Source organism: Sceloporus occidentalis, unplaced genomic scaffold (assembly GCF_023333645.1).
Source record: "Sceloporus occidentalis isolate IW3139 unplaced genomic scaffold, rSceOcc1.0.p SCAF_179, whole genome shotgun sequence".
Classification (NCBI taxonomy): Eukaryota; Metazoa; Chordata; class Lepidosauria; order Squamata; family Phrynosomatidae; genus Sceloporus; species Sceloporus occidentalis.
Window position 1 is genome coordinate 192,448 of NW_028317159.1, and position 23,050 is coordinate 215,497.

Consider the following 23,050-nt stretch of genomic DNA (forward strand, 5'->3'; position numbering starts at 1 on the left):
CTAGAGCCCCCACGGTGGACAATGTCTCTGGCACCCCCCCCCCCCCCCAGCCTGCACATGTTTGGTAACATTGGAGAGAACTTGACAGGGGCCCCCCCACCAGCATTGCGTGTACACAAAGTGTGTAAAATGACATCCATGTATTGGAAGGCTCTTGGAGACACAGCGCCCTTGACCTGTCAGTCTGAATATATATATATATATATATATATTTTATATATATGCAATATTTAGTCCTTGCCTGTGCAATGATGCCTTAAATGGTCACAAAAATAACACTGGATTTATTCCGAGGTTAAGATATATAGTAGAAGCGTAAATCAAGAAATCTGCATGGCATAATTAAATAACTATTTTTGATGCTAGCATGGTTTTCATTTGTTGTTAGCAGCTCTAATGCCTGGGAATTGATGGATCACATACAAAGAGGAGTTGTGATGATATGACGCATGTGGGGAATACATATTGATATGTTTTATACAAATAGATACTGAGCTACATAATAATCAGGTTCACGTCAGAGCCTCCATGCTTCCTAAGTCTTCCATTTTGAGTGCTCTGTAGGACTTCCCTCCTAACAAATTTTCTTTAGATTGGCGGGCCTTGATCGTGGTTTTTCGAGACCCTCTGACCCTCTGTAATCATCCTCTGGAAATTAAAGAATGTGCGCCATAAGCTATGGTGTAGTCGTTCTGATTTCTGAGTGTGGGGAGAAGGTGTAAAGCTCCACTTCCTGTTGTGTTCTACCACTGGCCTGCAGGTAGTCATGATGTGAATTTGGTGTGCTCCCCTTGCCATGCAGAGTGAGGGGGAGACCTTTTGGGCGACATTTATGGGAAACTGGTTTAGGTGAAAAGCCGGCTAAAATGCCTCCACTACCTAAGCGTTTAGGTCCTTGAACTTGTTGCCGTAAGTCTGGCTCGGCCTGCATACAGCTCAATAAACCAAGCCTGGGTTCTGGATCAGCCCGTGCTGGCTTTTTAGCCCGTAGTTCCCAGGTATCCCCTTTTTTTTTTTTTTGTTTTTTTTGTTTTTTTAACACTACCTTCCTGTCATAGATTCCTTATAGCCCCCAACAAATCATTACTCACCTTTTGCATATAACACCAAATTTAACTCCTGTCTGTAACTGCTTCCTAGACTACTCCATATAACAAACCATATGTTTTCAAGTAACTTGCATGTAATTGTGTAGGTTTTATACACATAATATTGTTGGACCAAAGCACGTTTCAATCCAAAATCCTTCTCTATTTATTATAAATGTTAAAGGTGAAGAGTCACTTAATAGCCCTCTAAGTAGGAAAGACCAGAATATGTTTTGACTTCGTTCCAAACCACCAAAAGTGGATTGCAAGCTCTGCAAGGTACAATGGGGATTTATTTTACAATGACAGGACCAGGCAAAAGTCCGATACAATGTATGCTCTCCTTGCCAGGGTACAGAGAGAACAGCTGGGTGCCATTTTCCAAATGATGGAGCAAAACCAGGAGACTTTTGGGAAGATGTCTGACCATGATGTCAAGGACCAGCTGAAGCTCTACAATATGTAGCTGGAAAAAAGTTCCAAAGCAGGGCAGACTCTACTGGTAAATTGCAATGTTGCTGGCATGATTTGATGTTGCAGGAAATATAATAATGCTCTATTTTTAGCAAGAATATCATTATTACTGGGACTTTCAGGTTACAAAACAAAACATTTTGTAACTATTCTATGTCTATTGCTGGTTTGCCAATCTCTTTATCTCCAGGTGCCCCAAGTTTATAATGCTTCCTCCTCATTTTCTCATATAGGAAGTTAAAAGAGATGAAACTCCACTAGGGCTTAATTTACACCCGAATCATCTCTTGGAAGAAATACTACAGAAGCACTCTACTTTTTAAATAATATTGAGAAAAATACCTTTTGGGCATGGCATGGTTAGGGCAGACAGGAGCCTGTCCAAAAAAATATGTAGTTTTGACAAAACGTTGCTGATCAGAGCCAAACCATAAACCTCCTGAGGTTCCTCCAGCAAAAGAAATCGGGTTCTGGTAAAACTGCGGAAATGGCTATTTTATAAAATCAACCTGTGCTGTCATACAATGCCTTAAAGTAGCAACCTGCATCAAAATGGAAGATTATGTCCATCTCTTCAGGGACTGTGCTAATCCCATGTGGGTGCTCAAGGAGACAAACTGATTAAAATGGCAATATCTTTTCTAGATGTGTTTTATATAATTGATAAGAGTTTGATTTTGGATATAACCTGATACTAAATAGGAATGTTTGCCTAATTAATTTGAATGGAATTTGCAAGCACTGCTTATTACGCATGTCCGAGGTCAATAAAAGCCTTTGGTGTTTAGCCCCTTCAAAAATGGTACAAGATATCTTCAAACAAGAACTGCATGATCCTTTTGTACAAATGTAAAAATTCTAAAAAAATGCATTGTTAAAGAAAACTGAGGTGTTGACTTTAAGATGGCACCAAGCTTTGTAATAAGGTGGGCAACATTGCTTGTGTGCATACACGCTACAATGCTTTAAGGCAAACCAGAAGCCAATGATCCTCATGATCTTACCTATGGGTCTTGGTCTAACTCCACAACATGGGTTAATTTTTCCCAATGTGGAACTCGTTGACTAATTATTTAGTTCTGTTAGACTCAGATGTCACAGAGTAGGACATTACTTGTACATATGTCCTGGCTTGCCGTGGCTAGTTCTGCCTTATATATGCTGTTTCTCATTTTGCTAAACAAGAACACATAGAAGATGATGTATAATCCCTTATGCTGGGTGTTCTAGATGTTCAGGCCTTTTGCAGATAACATTTGACTTTTGTTTTAACATTTCATATAATTTCTAATAAAAAATATTTTGCAAACCTTATGCTCGCTAATTTTTTGTACAACATTTCTTTGTATAAATAAGATCCTTGATTCTTGCACCTAGATGTTTAATTATTTGCATATATTGAATAATAAAAATGCAGTGGTATCAAAATATGATTCTAATGATTTTATTAGCTACAAAACATTAAGGCATTAAGGGATAAATTAGACTAAATACTTGCCTACCTCTTTGGAATTCTGTCCACACAACAAGTTCCTTTTGACTCCAACGGGCATTTAGGTGATCCCATCGACCTCCCAAAAGTTTGTTTTTAAAAATAAAACATTAAGTATGTAAGTTATACGTATTTAATGTTTTATTTAAGTTTCTGATTAAATCTTTCATTTTGTTACTTGGAGCTTTAACAGGTATATTCACCTACCCATGATCCTCTGGCACTTTTTGCGTCTTACCTTGAGGCCTGAAGCCTTCTGGAACTTGGAGCAATGCAGTGGTAGTGTTGCATACAATGTAGTGTGCAACGGCATTGCATAAATATATGGGTGGCGGATTTCTAAAAAGGCTGCAAATTATGGCCTTATTTATGGAAAAGCGGATTCACAAAAGGGGTGTCTTTGGCCAATCCTTGATAAGCGACACAACTAGTTGTGAAGCCGGAATATACATTTGAGTGGCCTAAAAAGAAAATCTTTGAAGTCTATGTAGTGTTGCACAGGCAAATAAAAGTTACACTTTTACACACACTCTCACATTTGCACAGACTTACACAACCACACCAACACACATGCACACACTAACACACAATTACATATAGACATCTATGCTTACACAGACTTACACAAACACATATATGCTCTCACAAACATATACAGATTCATTCGCACACATACACAATCCATACTCACACACTTATACATGCTCACATGGATACCATACCCAGAAACACTAACATACCAACACAGACACACTAAAACACCCAGTCACATACTTGCAATATTTACATGGTTTTATAAAAAGATCCACATCCAGAGGACGCTTGGTCTATTGGAAATACTGGTCGTGAGACATGAAGTGAATAGGGGGCATGAAGAGGATGGAATGATGCTGGTTATAGATTATAATGTTTTTAGGCAGCTGCATATTTGCCATTTGTGTTCTAGCTCCAGCCCAATCTACTAGACAAACACACTGACTCCTTATCATACCGCATGTAGTAAAAAACAGAATGGCTCATTGTTAATCACCCAGCCAGACATTCAGACTAATGGAAATCTATGTAATAAAGGGACTTCATGGCATTGCTTGGTGTGGTGACTGTGCAGGGAATGTCCCTCAAAATATCACATGCTGACAACAACGGCAGCCTCCAGCTCTGCAGATAAAGGAGGTTCATGGGAAGAAAAGTAGATAAAACCAGCTATTTGTCAATGTCAACATACATACCTATATACAACACTAGATGTTGGCTTTACATCATACTTAGCTTAGGAGTCCTTAGTTCAGCTCACAGAGCAAGTTTCCGGATAAGTTAGTATCTTCTTATAAGTAACTGTATTGTAATATAAAATAGATCTACATAACTCTTCCATTGGTTAAATAAAAGAACCAATTTGTCTTTTTGCTCTGGCTGCTAATTGTCTATGCTTTCTCAAATCAAAGTTTCTCCTAAGGAAAAGAACCACGTTTTGTTTAATTTGTGGGTGTATTAGCAGTGCAAACACCAGTTCACTTGGTGGGAATTACACAGACGTTATCCATGTGTAATCTCCTGTCAGATAGAACCGCAGGCAAACTGTGTACAGGTTTGTAAAAGAAGGCTGGTGGGTTGGATTCAACAAAGAGCTAGAAAGAGACTGAAACCTCACCCTTTAACATAAGATGACCCGTTGTCCCATGAAACAATGAAGTTCTGTCGTCTTAAAACATACCTTTGCCTCTCTGCTCAGGTTGTGATAATTCTGTTCTTGATCCTCCTGTTTCGGAACCCCAGACAAGAACAGGTGTACCCCAGAAGGTAAGTCTCTGACATTGAAACAGGGAGTCTTTGTTGGTCTTGCAGATGGTGGTTCTCTAAATAAGGTTTAGATACCAAAATATTTCTCCTTATCTCTGTGGTTGGGTTGTGATGTAGGGCTTAAGAATATTTTAAGATTGTTTAATCATTGTAAAGTATATAAATGTGGCTTTTTTATTTTAAAGTTACCACCTCTGTTGGATAACTATTCCATAAATCCTGCTTTGAATTTGCAAAGATGTTTAATTTTAGAAGATGTTCTAAAATTAATATTCAAGGACAAAGCAAAGCCCTGCCTGGGGCTAGTTTTCGCTCATAGAACCTTACAGCACACGGGTTTGCTCTAAGATTAGAGGAAAACAGGCTCCTTGTTGAACAAACGAAATGTTTCTTTTCACAGTCAGAGCAGTTAAGATGTGGAATACACTACCAACTGTTGTGGTTTTGGCTTATTCAGTCAATACTTAAAAAAGGCACTCAGGGTTATAACAAGCTAGCATTAGCATAGGTAATGCTAATCCCATTATCTCTGTAGTCAATAAAGATTATACCTCTTGGAACAATATTGAATAAAAGTGGCACTATGATTTTTTTATTTCCTTTCTACTGGATCAATAGATATGGGTATTTGGAAATGTTTTCAATCTATGTGACTATGTATTTAATGTATGTATTGTTGGGTAATACTAATAAATCTATTAAAAGGTTCTTCTATTCATACGTGGCAACATTCGATAACCACTAATAAAAAAATTAAACAGTAACAAAAAAATCCAACTCAAACCCTCCCACACACAGCAAAATAATGTTTATAAAAGAAAAAACAATTTGTATTTCAATATCAGATAAATTGAATTGTCAATTACAAATTGAAAATGCTATCCCAGGTACAGAAGCTTTAGTTCTCTACAGGCAAAAATATCACTGTAAACAATTAATGGGTAAAAATGTATATTTAATGCCGCTTTATACCAGTTTCCCTTTTTTGCTCCAAGATGGGGAGGTTTGACTTAATCCGTGTCTGCAACCCGTTACTTCTTTTTGTGGATCAACATCTAAAAATAAAATGCATTGGCTCACAATCAGGGGTGTAAATTGCCCCCCCAACTTCACCAAGCAACATGTCCAACAGTGCCACCATTGTCATAAACAGCTTGTGAGTACCACCTTCCCCCAAACAGCCTGTCTGTGCCACCACTGCCCCAAACAGCTTATCTGTGCCATCCTTGTGCCAAACAGCTGGTCTGTGCCATCATTCCCCCCAAACAACTTGTCTGTGCCTTCTTTGTCATTTACCCCCCCAACATACACTCTGGCACACACATGTAAACACTTACACAAATACACAAACTTACTTATACTTACTAACACACATGTGCACATTCATTATAAACACACACATTCCCTCTTACAATGCTCATGCTAACAGACACTCTATCTCACACCACTTACACATTCCTGCTCACAAAGACACAATTACACATCCCTGCTCACACACACACACACACACACACACACAATTACAGGAAGAAGTGGTTGCAGGAGTAGCCCGGACCCCCTAGAGGCATGGGCCCAGTCGCAGTTGAGACCCCTGTAGTCACGCTACTGCTCACAATACTTTATTAAAGTTGAGCTATTACTGTCAGTTTCTTTATCTCAAGTCTGTAATTCATAGTTTGTGAGTGGAGATATTGCCATTCTGAAAAAAATAAAACCCCAGGATTATCTTTACTAGGTTTCTTTTTGCTTCTGCCAAGACAAAGAAAAGGACCAGCCCTTCCCAAATAAAACATTTATACACCCTTGGCGCAGGTCAGATGCAGAATAAGATGACAGATAAGAGGCACATGGCCAACAATCTCTATACCTACCTGTTTGAAACATCAGTTCATTCCACCCTTGTGTTGTACTTAAGAAATATAATGTGTAAGAAATATAGTTATTGTCCCAAGATTTTGCCCAGTGTAAAGATTTAGGGGCCAACATAGTTGCACTAGATAAATAACATAATGTTTAGTTTTGCTACTAACTTAAAAAAAACAACGTGGAATACCGCCTTTAGTTTATTGCCATATACAGTACTGTGGTTTTTTTTAGGCAGATGTAAAAAAAAAGGTGTAACGTAAGAATGCTTTCAAAATAGACATGCTAAGAGTTTATTTTAACTTCACTTAACAAAATTCAAAGTGAGTTTACAGAAGAAAAATCTAAATCAAATCAACATTTGATGTGACCACCCTTTGCCTTCAAAACAGAATCAATTGCAGACAGTTTTTTTTTTTATTTTTTTTTAAGGAAATCGGCAGGTAGGTTGTTCCAAAGATTGTGGAGAACTAAACACACTTCTTGTGTGGATTACGGCAGCCTCAGTTGCTTCTCTCAGATGCCTCCCTTATGGTATTGCATGATGGAAAAGTATGTCTGAGCTTCTCAGAATTGCGGAAACCATTAACCCCTTAATGACAATTGATGGTCCGGGCACGTCATGCACTAACATACAGTTAGTGACAATTGATGTGCCAGGACCGTCATGGCTTTAAACGGCTGCAGGAACACCAGCCCCAGGACGCGCTGTGACCGCTCTGCAAAACGGTCACAACCGCCAGTGCAAGTGATTTTGCCACTCGCAAAAAAAAAATGTTAACATGGTAACATGTAAAAATAATTTCCCACTGATGTCACCATCAGGAGAACCTTCCAGTTCCCAAAAATGTTTAAAACAAATGGAGGTTTAATAAATGTCCCAGCGCTGTGAAATTACAGCTACCGTAATACAACCAGGGCCAGCCCGACAATGGAGCCGAGTGGGGCAACCGCTCCAGGCGGCACTTTTGAAGGGGCGGCACTTTGCCGCCCCAAGCCCTTTTTTTTTTAAAGCGAAAGAGAGAGAAAGGGGCGCCGAGTGGTTTTCGCTTACCAAGCTGTCAGTACCCGCTCGGCGCCCCTCTCTCTCTCCTCTGCGGCGAGTCTTCCTGTTCGGTCTCGGTGCCGGCTTGTAATGCTGAGTGCTGGAAGATTTCCGGTGCTCAGCATTACAAGCTGGCACCGAGACCGAACATGGAGACTCGCCGCAGGACTGCTGAAAGGTAAGTACAAGGGAGGGGGGGCGTTAGGGACGGAGAGAGAGGAAGGGTAGATAATGGGGGGGCGGCAGGGACGGAGGGAGAGGAAGGGTAGATAGGGGGGGCGGCAGGGACGGAGGGAGAGGAAGGGTAGATAAGGGGGGGCGGCATTTTAAAATTCGCCCCAGGCGGCATTTTGCCTTGGGCCGGCCCTGAATACAACAACACATAATAAATCATTTCTCTACAGAGAAGTTGATTTATTTCCAAAACACTCATCAAGATATGGAATAAGAATGATATTTCCTTTCTGAAACATAGAGGTACAATTTGAACCCAAAACTGGAAAAATAATATGTACACAAGGCTTGAAAGCATTACAGAGGTATTAACATGATATGGTTCATAGCGAATTATACTACAGAGCAAAACATGTAATGGAATAATTGCACATGTGCAAATATATTTAGACTTTTGAGTAGCTGCTGCCCAAACACAGTAACTAATGGTACTATAATATTTACAAGGTGGATATACTAAGCGACCCCCTTGGCGCAATAAAGAAGACCCACTAAGCTTGCCAAGTAATTCAGGCACCAAAGCCAAATACCAATTAGTGAACTGACATACCCCGATGCCCCCACCCGGACCTGAGGTTCCAAGCACCACCAGCCAAGAACCTCCCTCCAGTTGTTACCAACACTTATCTTACCACCGCATTAACCCCCTGGATAGCTGACAAGCTGCTTCCCCTTAGACTGTGACAAACTCCACACACAGCTTCCCAGAATCTAAAAGAGGAGGGAGGGACACGCAACCTAAGTATACTAAGTTGGCCCGGGAAACCAACACCTTAAATAACCTACCACCCAATTCCTCCCCCTAAATCCCAAATTTCCACCATGATAGATTCCCCTATTATCTGTACTAACCAAGCCCTCAATTTCTATTTCTATACCGTCTAGCCCAATATTTATTGCCCCCCTTCCTAAAAAATCTTACTGCTGTCTAGCCATCCTCTGCCGAACACATTGGACCATCTTCCATTCAGATGCAATCCATCATGACAATAGAGATTGTACCCCAAATCATAATAAGCCCAGTGCTCTAAAACCCCAAAGCCCTCCTGTTATGTCCTTAATAACATAATAATGCAACAACCATTTCAATAAATAACTGATCTCCTCCGATTACTCCTCCACGAGACTGCCACACGAGGAACCCGGTAACTGTGAGCCCGTCCCCTAGAGTGTCATGGCGCATCTTCAAGGGAGAGGGACAAGGAGCCTCACTGAAGCATTAGGCGGCATAGCGTCCACAAGCCAGCCGCTTTAAGATTAGGTGGCTGTTGGAGGTGGTGGTGTCACACAGCTTCGGACCGGCGGGCCCACCAGGAAATCTGCCGGTTTCTTGGTGGGCCAGTCCAGCCCTGACTGACTAGGCTTTTTTTTTTTTTTTTTTTTTTTTTTTTTTTTAGGTAGGAGACTGGAGCTGCAGCTTCATCAGCCCCTACGTTAATCCAGCTCTGCTTGCATTGCTCTGTCCACTTTAAATGAGAAATTTTGTGACTTCACAAAATTAGGTGATTAAGGCCCCTTAAGGTCCAAGGCTAGCCATGCAGGGGTTGGGATAAGTTCAATAGACTTAAAAGAGAAGGGTAAGGGGCAGAACTTGGGCAGGGCTAAACACTGACAACATATATATATATATATTGTGTGACTGTGAACCCCAGGGAGTTGATTGGCATGGCATCTGGGTACAGCTGCTATGCAGATTATACATATGGGTCCCTGGGGTGGAGCAATTGGAGAACGGCCAATGCTCCGTTTCCCCATGCTGTGGAAATTCCATGCCGGGTTTTCCAGGAGGCAAGAAATCTGCAGGATCCGGTCCGGGATTCCTATGGGGCTGGCGTCAGGCACAGGTGCTGGACATTAAAAACCCCTGGAGCCTGATATTCAGAGAGACTGTTGGGGGAAGAGGAAGTTTCCCTGAGCTCCCAGGGCAAGGAGATGCCCTGCACAAGAGGACCATCGCGGAGCCAAGTGAGGCAATACCTGCCTGGACATTTTGTGTGTTGTCTGGGGGAGGTTTTCCAAAACCTGGCGTAGCTGGGTCTGGCTGGGAGGTTGAGGTAGTGGGTGATTAGGCTGGACCAGCATAGTTCAGTTAGAGAGGGCTCCGATTGGGAGCTAGGTTTTTTTTTTTTATGATTTGGTTTTGGGGTTTAAGCGGTTAAAATAAAGCACTGTTTTGTTCAAAGCTGCTGTTCCGGACTCTGATTGCCCTAGAGGACTGTGCTTAGGACCCCTAAAAGTGACATGTATGGCCCTAATGCTATAGGGTTTGTCACAATATATATATATATATATATATATATATATATAAATAAGGCTTAAATGCCCATACTAACAGCATATATTGGTTTCCCAGGCATCAAGAAAACACAAGCTTAACCATTAAAGATCTGAACATAGAGAGCCAAGATGTTGCAGATAGATACTCAACACAGAAAGATGACTTTGAGGTTGAGAACAATCCACAAGATGAGTTCAGACCCCAGAATCCTCCAATGGTCTTCAAACAGATCCTGAGTAAAACATCTGCTAATAAAAAAACAATACCCACAGCCAAGTCTGCCCTTAAGCCAAACTTTAAACTAAAACTACGGCCTTCTTCACAATCACACAGAACCCAAACGAGTACTACAAATGCCACAACAAGAAGAGGTCCTTCGGTCAAATATTCTAGAACTGTCCAGGAACGTGGAATTTTGCTCAAGATATCTTCTACTGGAGTTCAATCTAAAGTGTTTACAGCTAAAATTAGAAATTCATCATCCATTACGGTCCACACTCAAAGGAAACCTCTGAAGATTGAGTACTTTACTGCTGAGCCCCACTGGATTTTTGGTGATGATTACACTCTAGACACTTCTTCTACGCAAACAGTAAGTATCAATAAAGTGTAAAAGAACAAACCCTACACACAACTAACTGGGCACGCCATCTAGCCATTATGTGTGTGCACATATATATACATATGTACTGTATATGTGCACAAATAAATGCACACATGATCTGTTTTATTCTGATGTAGGGAATTAATGATTATAGCAAAGCTGTATGATGATATCACTGAAACTTTTTTTCAGTCAATGAATCAGTCAGTTGTATCTTGCTATAGACTTGTTGTTATGTCAATACATACAATATGTGACCCACTTGTGTCCCAGCCAATCTGGCATCATGTAATTTCTCAGCCTATATTAAGTATTTGTTGAAAGCACGAACAGACGTAGCAAAGCTAATCTCTAATGTATACTGGAGATTTGAAAATTGATGTTAGGTTTCAGATCTTAAATTGGGTAAATTCCAAATTCACATTATCACCATATCCTCAGAGATACAGCGGAGACACACACAAGCAGCAGAACTGAGACCTGCACTGATCTTTTGATTTGTGTGTTTTGGGAGCCTTTCCTATTTCAGGCCTTCCATAGTTGTTGTACCTCCTTTATATCCATAGAAGGGTACACATAACTAATGTCTATAATCAGACATGTACATAGAATTTTAATGTGAAGAGAAACAAATTGGATTTTCAGGTTTTATGATTTTATTGCACAAAAAACATATTTGCATATTGTACTTGTTTTACATCGTGTCTTTCTCAAATGTCTCTGGTCAAAGAGAAGATATAGTCTTAAATTGATGCTGATACCTTTCATTGAGTCAGCATAGAAAAAGATGTAAAGTCATATATGCATTCTGCACCTCATCCATCTCTTCTTGACATGTAGTAAAATACGCCTGAGGTCCTAAAAAGGTTATGTGATTCTACATCTTTTTCTGTTGGCCCAAAAAATATTAGAAAAAGGATTTGGCCATGGAAAGCACCTTGTAAGAAGTCAACCTAAATGTTTTACTCATAAAGTATGCAGAATTGTGCAGATTAGTTACCAAATCTATGTAAAAAATTATATACTGTATTGGCTAGATTATAGGCCGCACCCGATTATTGGCCACACCCTAAAAGTTTGGTGCCATTTTAAAGAAAAATACATAGTGGAAAGGTAAAACAGTATTCTATCCAATTACCGGGATACATGTATTTTGACATTTTGGTATCTAATATGCTGTTAGTCAGCATATGTTATTTATAAACAGAAATTTGGAAAAACAATACCCATTTTAAGGTCCTCTCCCCTTAATTCATAACGCACCTTACTTATAGATATTCCCCTCTGCTCCCCTGACATGCCACTCTGCCCCCTAAAAATGCCATTCCGCCCCCTAGATATGCTTTCTGCCTTCCACCGGGGCTTATATGGTGGAGCACCGTCTTGACATAACCGTCAGCTCCAGCATTGAAGCCCTAGCGGAACTGCATGTCCCGGGCGTCGGGCGATACGAATTGCGCATCCCTGCCCTAAACCCTGATTATAGGCCGCACCCCCACTTGAAAAACTTAAAGTGGGGGAAAAAGTGCGGCCTATATACAGGCAAATACGGTAATATTCCTTTTTCTTTCAAAGAAGCCATTCTATTTAACCTCCCTGTTTTTATGCATATTGATTTTTTTTCAATCATATTTTAGAGCTGCCCAATATCTGTGAAAATCAAGGCTCTCAACTCATCTTGGCTGAAGGAGCTATTTCTTCCTCAAGTTGTGATTTTCATGGAAAAACATCATTTCGACAAGCAGGAATGGGACAGACTCGGACACTTCATTCCACCTTTTGGTTGGATGGAATTAAATTATACAGGTTGAAATGCTATACCAGATACATACCCATCAGTCTATGCCTGTGTGTTTAGTATTATTCCTTATATCTGCCACAGAAATGGGTACAGCTTTTTTAAAGACAAATGGACAAAAAATTATTGTTTTTGGTCCATTCGGTTTCAGACAATTAATTTTGTTTCCTGCCCTTTTCAGGTCAGATGAAATTAAGGAGGGCTTTTTCAATGCTAGACTTGTGCATTCGGATTTGTGCAAATTTTTATTTTAAGAAAATCTGCCAATTCCATGAATTCATATGAATGTCTGAAAACAAAGTGTGGGGCTCAACGAAAATGAAGCAGAGAGCTCCAAATTTTCTTTTGCATTTTGTTGCTTTTTCACTCCATCTTACACAAACTCTCTCACACTCTCACTCACCCTCACTCACACTCTCTCATAGTCTTCCTACCTTCTCTGACTACAACTTCCGTATACCTGTGTCCTTTTACACAGGTCCGCTTCTTCCAGGTATCAGCTCCTTAAATCAGGCCTCCGGGAGTTGTTCTGCAAAAAGGACACCCTCTCCCTGATAGGAGGAATGGGGAAGAGGCCGACCTTTTATGAATGTAAGTCAAGAGGCCAGAATAGTGAGGATGGATCAGTGAAGAAAGATAAGCGTTTCTGCACCTCTCTTTCTCCACATGTTTGTCTGCATTGTTCTGGCCTCTCGGAGTACTTCCAAAAATGGACGGAGTCACTGGGGCAGCCTCTCTCTTGTTCCTTCAATTGGTGGAGAGGGTATGTGTTTGCCCATCTAAGGAAATGCTCTGGAGGCATGATGAATGGAGCTGATATCTGGGAGAAGCAGACAAAGAGAGAAGACAGAAGAACAAGAAGAAGCAAGAGAAGAAGCAGAGCTGTAGAAGAGGAAATGGGGACATAGAAGCAGTCAGTGGAGAAGGTAGGGAAAAACAGAGAGAGCAGGAGACAGTGTGTGAAAAAGTGTGAAAATGAGTATGAAAGAGAGTGTGAGAGAGAGTAAGAGTGTTAGAGAGCTTGAGTAACAATGAAACGCAAACAAAAGCTTTGGGCTCTCTGCTTCATTTTGGTTTGTTTCATTGGGCCCCCTCCTTGTTTTTGGACATTCCTACAAATTAATGGAAATTTTGTTTTAAATAAAAAGTTGTACAAATCCGAAAGCACAGGTCTAGTTCTTAAAAGAAAAAAATAATGTCAAAAACTAAAACACACTTTATCATGACATGTCAGGCTGATTTAGCACCAGCAGGGGTCAGTGCCTGTTGGGAAAGAGGAAATCAGATCTACCTAGTTTGCAAAAAAAAAAAAAGCATAAATTAGTGACCTAAAGTTTTTTTCTTTCTTAGACTAAGGTTTGAGCTATGTCCTCTAGTCTTGTTATTATTTGCTTTTGTCCCATGTCTAGTGGTCAAAGAGGTGGTCTCTGTTCTCCCTCATCTGCCTGATCAGCAAATCCTTCTTTCTGCCCAGAAAAGTGAGAGTCCACTCTGTATTAGCTGTGCAGTAGTGGGTAATGGGGGGATTCTGAATGGGTCACGACTTGGTAAGGAGATCGACTCACATGACTATGTCTTTCGGTAAGTTTAAAAATTCTAATAAATCTGTCTATAAGAAATAAACATGCGGGAAATTGCCTTTGTTTCAAAAGCAAAGGAAATCTGAGGGTGCCAAATCAACATGGTATCCATGCTACCATGGTGGCAGACCACAGGTTCATATCATTTAGATTACATGGCACTTGCAACAATGTAGGATATGTATAACCAAACATTTTTTAACTTCAAGGTCTAACCACGGTATAATGCCCGTAAAGTTGGCCCAAGGACATAAGGGCAAAATGACAGTAAAAATGTCTCTAGGGCATAACACTGGCTATCAATCAATTATATTCAACAGAGTATTTTTACTTTGTAAGTAAGTGGGTGTTTTGCCATTAATTTAGCTTTAAAAAGCCCTTAACGCCGTTACTGATCTGTGTGATGGCATACTGTGTTACTCACTTAGTTACCCAAGTCTGTCTTATTATAGTGATAATAAAACAGATATTTACTATCTGGCCTTGCAACTCCTGCAGGACAAGGGATTCTCCGGGTCTTAGAAAGACTTAAGGTTTCTTATAAACACAAGCAAGCCCTTTGAAGCTGGCACATATAAAATTTTCTCACTTCTGTAATTGTTTATTATCATATTCAAAGTTATTTAATGCTTTCCTTTAGTGTCAATGGGGCGGTGATCCAAGGATTTGAAAAAGATGTAGGAACAAGGACCTCATTTTATGGGTTCACAGCTTTCACCATGCTATCCTCCCTCTACCTCCTTACTGAAAAAGGGTTTTCCAGTATCCCAAAGGACAAGGTAGGTCAAATTAATACACAGAGAGATCAAGATGCCATAAGCACAGCTGTCATTAAATAATATTTTTTTGGTACTCCATCCCACATCAAGTGGCTCAAAAGTTATTTTTCTGGTTGTTATATAAGCTTGGACAGGTTATATATAGGCTTGCAGGCTGAACATTTGAATAAAAGAGTCCTTGTAAATGCTACCTGGACTTATCCATATTTAATGCAGATAATTAGGGCTAGTAAAGTAATGATACTTCTCTTTGTGAGTTTCCCAGGAGACAAAGTACATCCTTTACACTGAGGGCAGCAGAGACTACGAGTGGTTAAAGGCTTTACAACAGAACAAAGAGATCAGCAGAGGGACTCTGGAGCATTACAGGTAAAACACATGTTATCTGTAAAATGCTTTCTTTGGAGCTACCCATCCATATAATGCTCCTCCTTCTCCCCATATGACGCAATACTCGCCATGAGGTCTCTCACAGTGTGGTCTATCACTGCCATCAAGGTAATCTTGTTCAATATATGGTCAATATATGATCTCATACCATCGAATTCATTATCCAATACAGGGGGCAGATTCTGCTCACTTACATTATATCATTTAATCTCAGAAGATAAATACCTTGGCTTTTTTTCCAACCAACTGGGATACTGTTCATGCAAAATATTGAATTCCCTAAGTGCTGGGTTTCCATGACAGTTCTCCATTTGAAAACTGTTACACCTATTACTAAAATAGTAATATATGTAAATAAAGTATAGTAGTCATGCTGACATTATGATTGGGGAACATTAGGAAAGGAGGTCTCTGCCTGTGAGAATTTACAGTCTAGAATGTTACCGATATAGCCAATAGCTGTAACATTCTAGAGTGTAAACTCTATTGGGCCCCAATAATACTGTTAGCATGACTATTATACTTATTATATGACTGATGCCATTGTACCCCATTTATTTACACTATTACTGCTAAATTAAACAATACATGCCTACTAGACTTGTAAGAGTAACATTGTAACATAGTAAATCCATCAAGTTCAAACCTTTTATCTACCCTTCCTGCTTTTAATCCAAAGGAAGGCAAAAAAACCCTGAATTATTATTTGGGATTTTGCCACTTAGGGAAAAAAATCCCTTTGGACTCCAAAAGGCAATCAGATTTTTCCTTGGATCAAGAAGGTCTAAAAATATATATATTTATTTTATCATTTATAGCCCTGTGTGTTCTGCTTTTCCAAAAAAATATCCAGACCATTTTGATTGCATCCATTTTATTTAATCACCTTATCGGTGAATTCCATACCTTTATTGTCCTAAGAATCCCTTCCTTTGTTGTGTATGAAATCACCGCTCTTAATGAACAGGTCACTGGATAGGTCTTTTTATCTAAGATGCCATTTTTCTTAAATAAGATCTTCCAATCGCCTTATTAATTTTGTAGCTCTACTTTGCAACTTTTCTATTTCCATAATGTCCTTTATTAAGGATACCGATCCTTATGTCCTGAACTGCACAACATATTCAAAGTGAGGTCTTACCATTGCCTTATAAAGAGGCAAGATGATATCACTTCTCCTGTGAATCAGTACCCTCTTTTATACATGCCAATATCTTAACGGCCTTTGCAGCGGCTCACTGGCATTGCGCACTGTGGCTAAGTTTATTGTCTACAATTATTCATAAATCTTTTTTCCCCAGCGAGATAGCATTTAAAGTATATGTTGCATTATTTTCTTTATAACACATAGCTTTTCATTTGTTTAACCTAATGTGCCACTTGCTTGCCTGCTCTCCCACTTAATCTTCCTGCAGAGAAGCAAGATCAAGGTTAGACTGTATAACTCTGCAATAGACTGCAGTATTAGACTGCAATATGGGAGATCATTAATAAACAAATTAAAAACAAGAGGATTGAAGACAGGCCTCCGAGGTACTCCACTTAATACCTTGGTCAAGTTTGAAAATTTTCCATTTAGAAAGAGCTTCATTTTTAACTAATTTTGCCCAATTTGTGCATTGATTCAAATTGATTGATCTGAAACAAAGGGAAGGACCCCATGAAAAAAAAAGAATAAAAACCCTTCAAATATTCATTTTTTTCATATGTTTTTGTTCACCTCATCCTTCCTCTCCTTAACTTGTTTTTATTACATCTTTATTAATTTCAAAACTTTTGTACAGTAGCCCCAGACCTCACAAGCCATCACATACAAAAAGTTATTTGCTTAATGCTTTCAGTTTGGAACAACCCGCATTTTGCTGCAGATTTTATTCATGTCCTTATTCATCCATCTTAATCCGTTTTCCATTTATAATTGGAAATAATTGTTTCTCTTAGTAATGCCATAACATTTCTATCCATCTTAAATTCAATGCCGGTAGTAATAATTAGTATTGGAATTCTTGATTATTCCAAGCAAAATTTTGCTTTCAGATTCTTTAATTTAGTATCATTTATATTCTTATAAAGGGCATAATTTGTTCAATGTTCAACTTATAATTTGACATTAGAGAGTATTCCTGTATTGTTGCCATCAGTTCTTGCATGGAGTTCAGAGGATCTGTTACAGTCAATAATATGTCCTTTACATACAAACTAATTTTGAACTCCTCTCTAGCAATGGAATAGCTGCTGGTTTTATGGTTTATGTGTGTAAAATATAGTTAAGGGGATAAGCGGCAACCTTGCCTTGTCTGGTTGCCCACTCTGCTTTTATACTTTGCCCTGCTGTTTTTGCCACAGGATCCGAGTACAAAGTTTTTATTGCATCGCAGAAAAAAGCCTTAATTCCAAAAGCTCTACATATTGAAACATAAGGTCCCATGATGCCTGGTCGAAGGCCTTTTCTGCATCTACTGCAATAATCCATAGGGTCATATTATCCCTTTCAGCATTATCTAAGAGGTTAATAATCCATTTTATCTTCCTCTTATATCATTATCAGGAATTCACCTTGTTGCCCCCCTACAGTCTTCCTTGTGGCCTCAACTAATTCCTTGATGAAGAGCATATCTTCCTTGGAAGAAATGTTATATAGCATCTGTTTGAAGCCCCAATGATTAAAGGCTAAAAGGCTGCAGCGGACAGGGCCAAAGGCTTAGAGAAAATCTTCAATAAATCTGTGGATGTCTATTATATTCATTCTGAAACCTGTGTGATATCCCTGACTGTGTCCAGAATATGATGTCTGCAGATTCATTTTTCAATATCCTCACACCTGATATGCAAGGGTATTAGCGGTAGCCATAAGAGCCACTGCCGGCTTACAAGCCCCTTCTGTAGTGTAGGCTTTATAGAGGTCGAAATCAATGTTCCAATACATAGGATATAAGAGAGTAACTCCCCATAGATAGAATGATGTGATGAAGAATACGAACTCTAGCTGCATCAACTGTGTGAGCCAAGGGTTTTCATTTCCAGTTCCTAAAAATTATATAGATGACCTTTAAGTCTTTTTTTTTTTCACCCTTCACTGAAATTTAAGTTTACTGAAATTCTTTACTGAACTATTTATATAAATCTTTATAAATTGAGAAACAAACAAAATAACTTTACAGACATGCAATATCTATGCTGTTTTCAACCCTATTTTTACATGCATATTTATCTTTTTCTCTATTCCGAGGCTGCGTCCTCAAGATGATTTTGGGAATTCTTTTGATCCAAAGAAGCTATTAGTCGCTCATCCGGACTTTGTAAGATATCTGAAAAACAGGTGAGAGACCATGCGATCTAGAATATTTAGGCCAACAGATTTTTTTTTAATACTATTATTATCAGTACGTATATTTTATGTTTTTATTTTTATCATGGTACATTGAAAATCTACAGAAATTCACAATGTATGCTTTCTTCTTAACCTGTTAGACTTGCTATCACCCTTATACTTTTTTGAATCTAATAATATGCAAAAAGGGGCATAAAAAAGTTAACTTAAGTGACCCATATGTGTTATGTAAAAAAAAATAGAAAATATAAAGGTCATAGTCTTACAACTGTAAGACTATGGCCTCTATATTATATATATTTTTTTATTATTTATGTTTTTTCTGCTTGCTTCCCTGGAGTTTCCTTATTAACTATTAAGCTTAATTGCTAAAGCTAAGCTATTCCTGTAACAGAGTCAACATTAGGGCATTAAATCATTTTTGGTAATACAGATATAATTATGACATTCAACAGTGACCATGTTTTGCATGTACATTACTTTGGTTTAGTACCTAAAATATATGGTTTAGATATTGCTCACTAGCCATCTTGCACACAGAACAAAGGTCAGCAGCTCCCCTGATATCCCTCTTTTCTTATTTAAAAATTATATCTCCTCTAAATGTCTTCCTCGACTAAATCATATAAAAAGTATTGGTAAAGCCAATGCCTTAAAACTAAAGCATGCCTCTGGACATTCTAAATACTGGGAGAAACATGTATACAAAGCCATTGATATTTTCACAAGACAAGAATACCATATACGTTGATATACACACATTTTAACAAGAGAACCATGAATGGTTTTCTGCTTCATTTTTTTCAGGTTTTTAAGGTCAGATGTATTGGATGGAAAACACTGGAATCTCTACAGGCCAAGTACAGGTGCTTTAGTTTTGCTGACGGCAATGCATCTGTGTGATACGGTAAGAGGACGCATCTAATGACTTTACATGGAAACTTTCAGGGTTTGACCCGGAGTCTCCAGGTAAAGTCCTGTCGACTCCCTGTCCACATTCAACCCGCCCCTCATCTACCTTCCTCTGCGCCCGCATAGGTCTCTCACACTAAAGGTCGTCTGAAATTAGCCCTGCCTGTACACAAAGTCACTCCACCAGAAACAAAGAGTTTGACGGCAGATAAGAACCCCTCGGTTAATCTAGCTTGGCATTTTTTCTGATGTGATGACTAAAGTCTTAATCAATCCTATGCCTTGTCTTAGCTTTAGAATAGCCATATGCCTATCCCATGCATGTTACTATATTCACCTGGGAGGACTTACAATTTCTGCCTAAAAAGTCCAAGTTGGCCCTTCATATTGCATAGTTAAGTGAGACAGAATTGTTCAGACAATTCAGCCCCAGTTACAATTAAGTGAATCCTGAGAGTTTTTTTTCCCTATGGCCTTGATGATGCCTTCCACACTACCCCCATGTATCACTAGCATAATGGCACTGCAGCAGTTAGCTATATTATATTGGGTCATCCTCTGCTACATACAGAAGAGGGATAACTCCAGGTAGCCTACATATCCTTGTAGACAGACCGCCATAAACATAAGCAATACAAAACAATGTATTATTGGATTTCAGGGACAGAACCATGATATTGTGAGAAACTGGTGGAGTTTGAACAACCAAAAAGTAACTATGTGTAGCATGTCAGAACAGCAGCTCTTTAATTGATAAAGGAATATATTTCTATGCTATCTAGTTAAGTACAACAATTACCATTTCAAGTTGAACTAAACAGAAAGAAAACTACATAATTCTAAATAGGTTCTGTGTCTTACTGGTCATGAAAATGTTATGTATGCTTTTTGAGTCTATCTGCACAAATGTCATCTACTATATGTCATCACTGAACCTGCTGTTACTGCATTCCAGTATATTTAACCAGGTAACTGGATTTTGGCTGTTATTTTGTACCTAGAAGAATATATGTTCAATTTATTCTCCCCAATATACACTAAATGGACAAAATGATTGGGACATCCAACTATTACACCAACAGGGAGTTTTATGACATTGTATTCTAATAGACAGCTTCCACTATTCTGGAAAGGCTTTCTATAAGAGTTTGGAGAGTGTCTGTGGAAATTTGTGCCCATTCATCCAGTAGAGCATTTGTGAGTTCAGCCACTGATGTCTGATGAGAAGGCCTGGCTCGCAACCTCCGTTCCAGTTCAACCCAAAGGTGTTTGATGAGGTTGAAGTCAGGGCTCTGTGCGACCAGTCAAGTTCTTCCACACCAAACTCATCCAACCATGTCCTAATGGACCTTGCTTAGTGCACTGAGGCACAGTCATGATGGAATAGAAAAAGGCCTTCCTCAAATGGTTCCCACAAAATTGGAAGCATAGCATTGCCCAAAATGTCTTGGTATGCTGAAGCATTGGGAATTTCTTTACTGGAACCAAGGGGCCACTGAAAAACAGCTCCATACAAATATCCCTCATCCACTAAACTTTCGAGTTGGCACAATGCAGTCAGGCAACGTTCCTGGTATCCGCCAAACACACACTTGCCCATCAGATTACCAAACAGCGGCGCGTGATTTGTCATTCCACAGAACACATTTTCACTGCTTCAGAGTCCATGGCAGCGTGCTTTACACCACTCAATTCAATGCTTGGTATTGTACTTTGTGGTGTGATGCTTGCACGTAGCTGCTTGACCATGGAAACTAATTCCATGAAGCTCCCACCACACAGTTTTTGTGCTGATATTAATGCCAGTGGAAGTTTGGAACTCTTCAGCTATGGAATCAGCAGAGAGTTTTACACAATCAGTGACCCAGCTCTGTGACTTTACTTGGCCTTTCGCTTTGTGGCTGATTTGCTGCTGTTCCTAAACACTTCCACTTTCCAATAATACCACTTGGTTGACCATGGAATATGTATTGGCAATAGGTCTGATTGAAAAACCCGAATTTAATAATTAAGAGGGGGGTCCCAATAATTTTGTCCATATAGTGTACATTCTACACTAGACCCCCTTTAAGGATTGCATGCCCCTTATTGAATAAAGTAGCCTATGTGTGTGCCTAACCCAAAGCACATTGAAGTAGCTAGGATTTATAGTGACTATTACTGATCCCACAAATCTGTCACCTATTACAAGAACTTGTAGGAACAAGAGGATGGTGTATAATCATGAACAGTATGTTCCACTGTGTTACATCTTTGATCTTTTTCTTTGTTTTAAACAGCTTTTTCCAATAATAATAATACATGCTTCTATTGCTCATAGCTTTTTCCAACACACTTCTATTTTTTCCCAGTCTACTATTTTAACTTATAATCTTCATATTTGTTTCTCTTCATGTTTCCCTACAGGTTTATTGAGATACTTATGGCTGTATAATACACTTGATTTATGGCATGCAATGTAGCTCATGTAATTAAGAATTCAAGTTGCCCCCATATATTACCTCCCTAATACCTTGTTATGCATTGCTCCAATTTATTTCCATAAACCTCCCATTGTATGATATAATTGTCCCCTGTTTCAACACCACAAAGGTCTATGTAACATCTTTTTGTTTAACTTTTCTTGAAGGTCAGTGCTTATGGTTTCATGACAGATGATTACATGAACTATTCTGATCATTACTATGACCAGATGAAGATTCCAATAACTTTTTATATTAATCATGACTTTCTTCTGGAAAGAGATTTATGGAGGAACCTGCATCGAGAAAACATAATTAAGCTCTACCAAAGGACATAAATATGATAATTAAGCGCTGCGTAAACTGTTGGCGCTATATAAATAAAGGATAATAATAATGATAAGACCAGTCTTCTGTTGCGCTCTCAGGGACAAATCCAGAGATGATTCTATTAGGGTGGAACCTGAAGAAGTTCCTTAGGGGAGGATCTGAAACATTGGATGTGATATTAACAGTCTATGGATGACCGAAGACATGTTTAAAACATGTCAAACAGAAGATATGGAAAATTATTCTTATTTTATCAACTGGAGTGCAGGCATCTACATATTGTTATGACATATCCTCTGAAAGAGACAGTGACTCACATTTTAATTCATGTAAATGAGAGAATTAAAGTATTTCTCAATAAATCTATGCTTTTACCTAATTTTACCAGAATCCTTTGTAATGGTTTGTGGTAGAATTTTTCTTTGTGTTTTTTTTTTTTTTACACATATTGCAATTTAGGTATGAATTTACAGCCCCTAGTATATGCCACAGCCAAACACCACCCAATATGTATTCAGGAACACCTCCTGAGCACAGTGATACCATCCATGTATTGGTTTGTTTGGGAGCCACATTTTGGAGGTGCACAT

General features: G+C 39.0%; 1 protein-coding gene across 1 annotated transcript; it reads left to right on the forward strand.

Moving 5' to 3' along the window:
- The first annotated feature begins 1,419 nt into the window (after positions 1–1,419).
- LOC149278810 (alpha-N-acetylgalactosaminide alpha-2,6-sialyltransferase 1-like) lies at positions 1,420–22,468 on the forward strand. Its single transcript, XM_089501702.1, has 10 exons — positions 1,420–1,550; positions 4,831–4,854; positions 10,779–10,866; positions 12,516–12,684; positions 14,086–14,257; positions 14,897–15,035; positions 15,301–15,404; positions 18,655–18,744; positions 19,564–19,663; positions 22,298–22,468. The coding sequence occupies exons 1-10, from the start codon at positions 1,420–1,422 to the stop codon at positions 22,466–22,468; spliced, it is 1,188 nt and encodes a 395-aa protein (XP_089357828.1).
- Positions 22,469–23,050: the final 582 nt, after the last annotated feature.

Excerpts from the sequence above, each read along its gene's own strand:
- LOC149278810 (XM_089501702.1), top strand. The coding sequence starts at position 1,420 with ATGTATGCTCTCCTTGCCAGGGTACAGAGAGAACAGCTGGGTGCCATT. Across the intron at positions 12,685-14,085 it reads GATGGAATTAAATTATACAG|TGGTCAAAGAGGTGGTCTCT; the intron begins GTTGAAATGCTA and ends TCCCATGTCTAG. Across the intron at positions 14,258-14,896 it reads TCACATGACTATGTCTTTCG|TGTCAATGGGGCGGTGATCC; the intron begins GTAAGTTTAAAA and ends GCTTTCCTTTAG.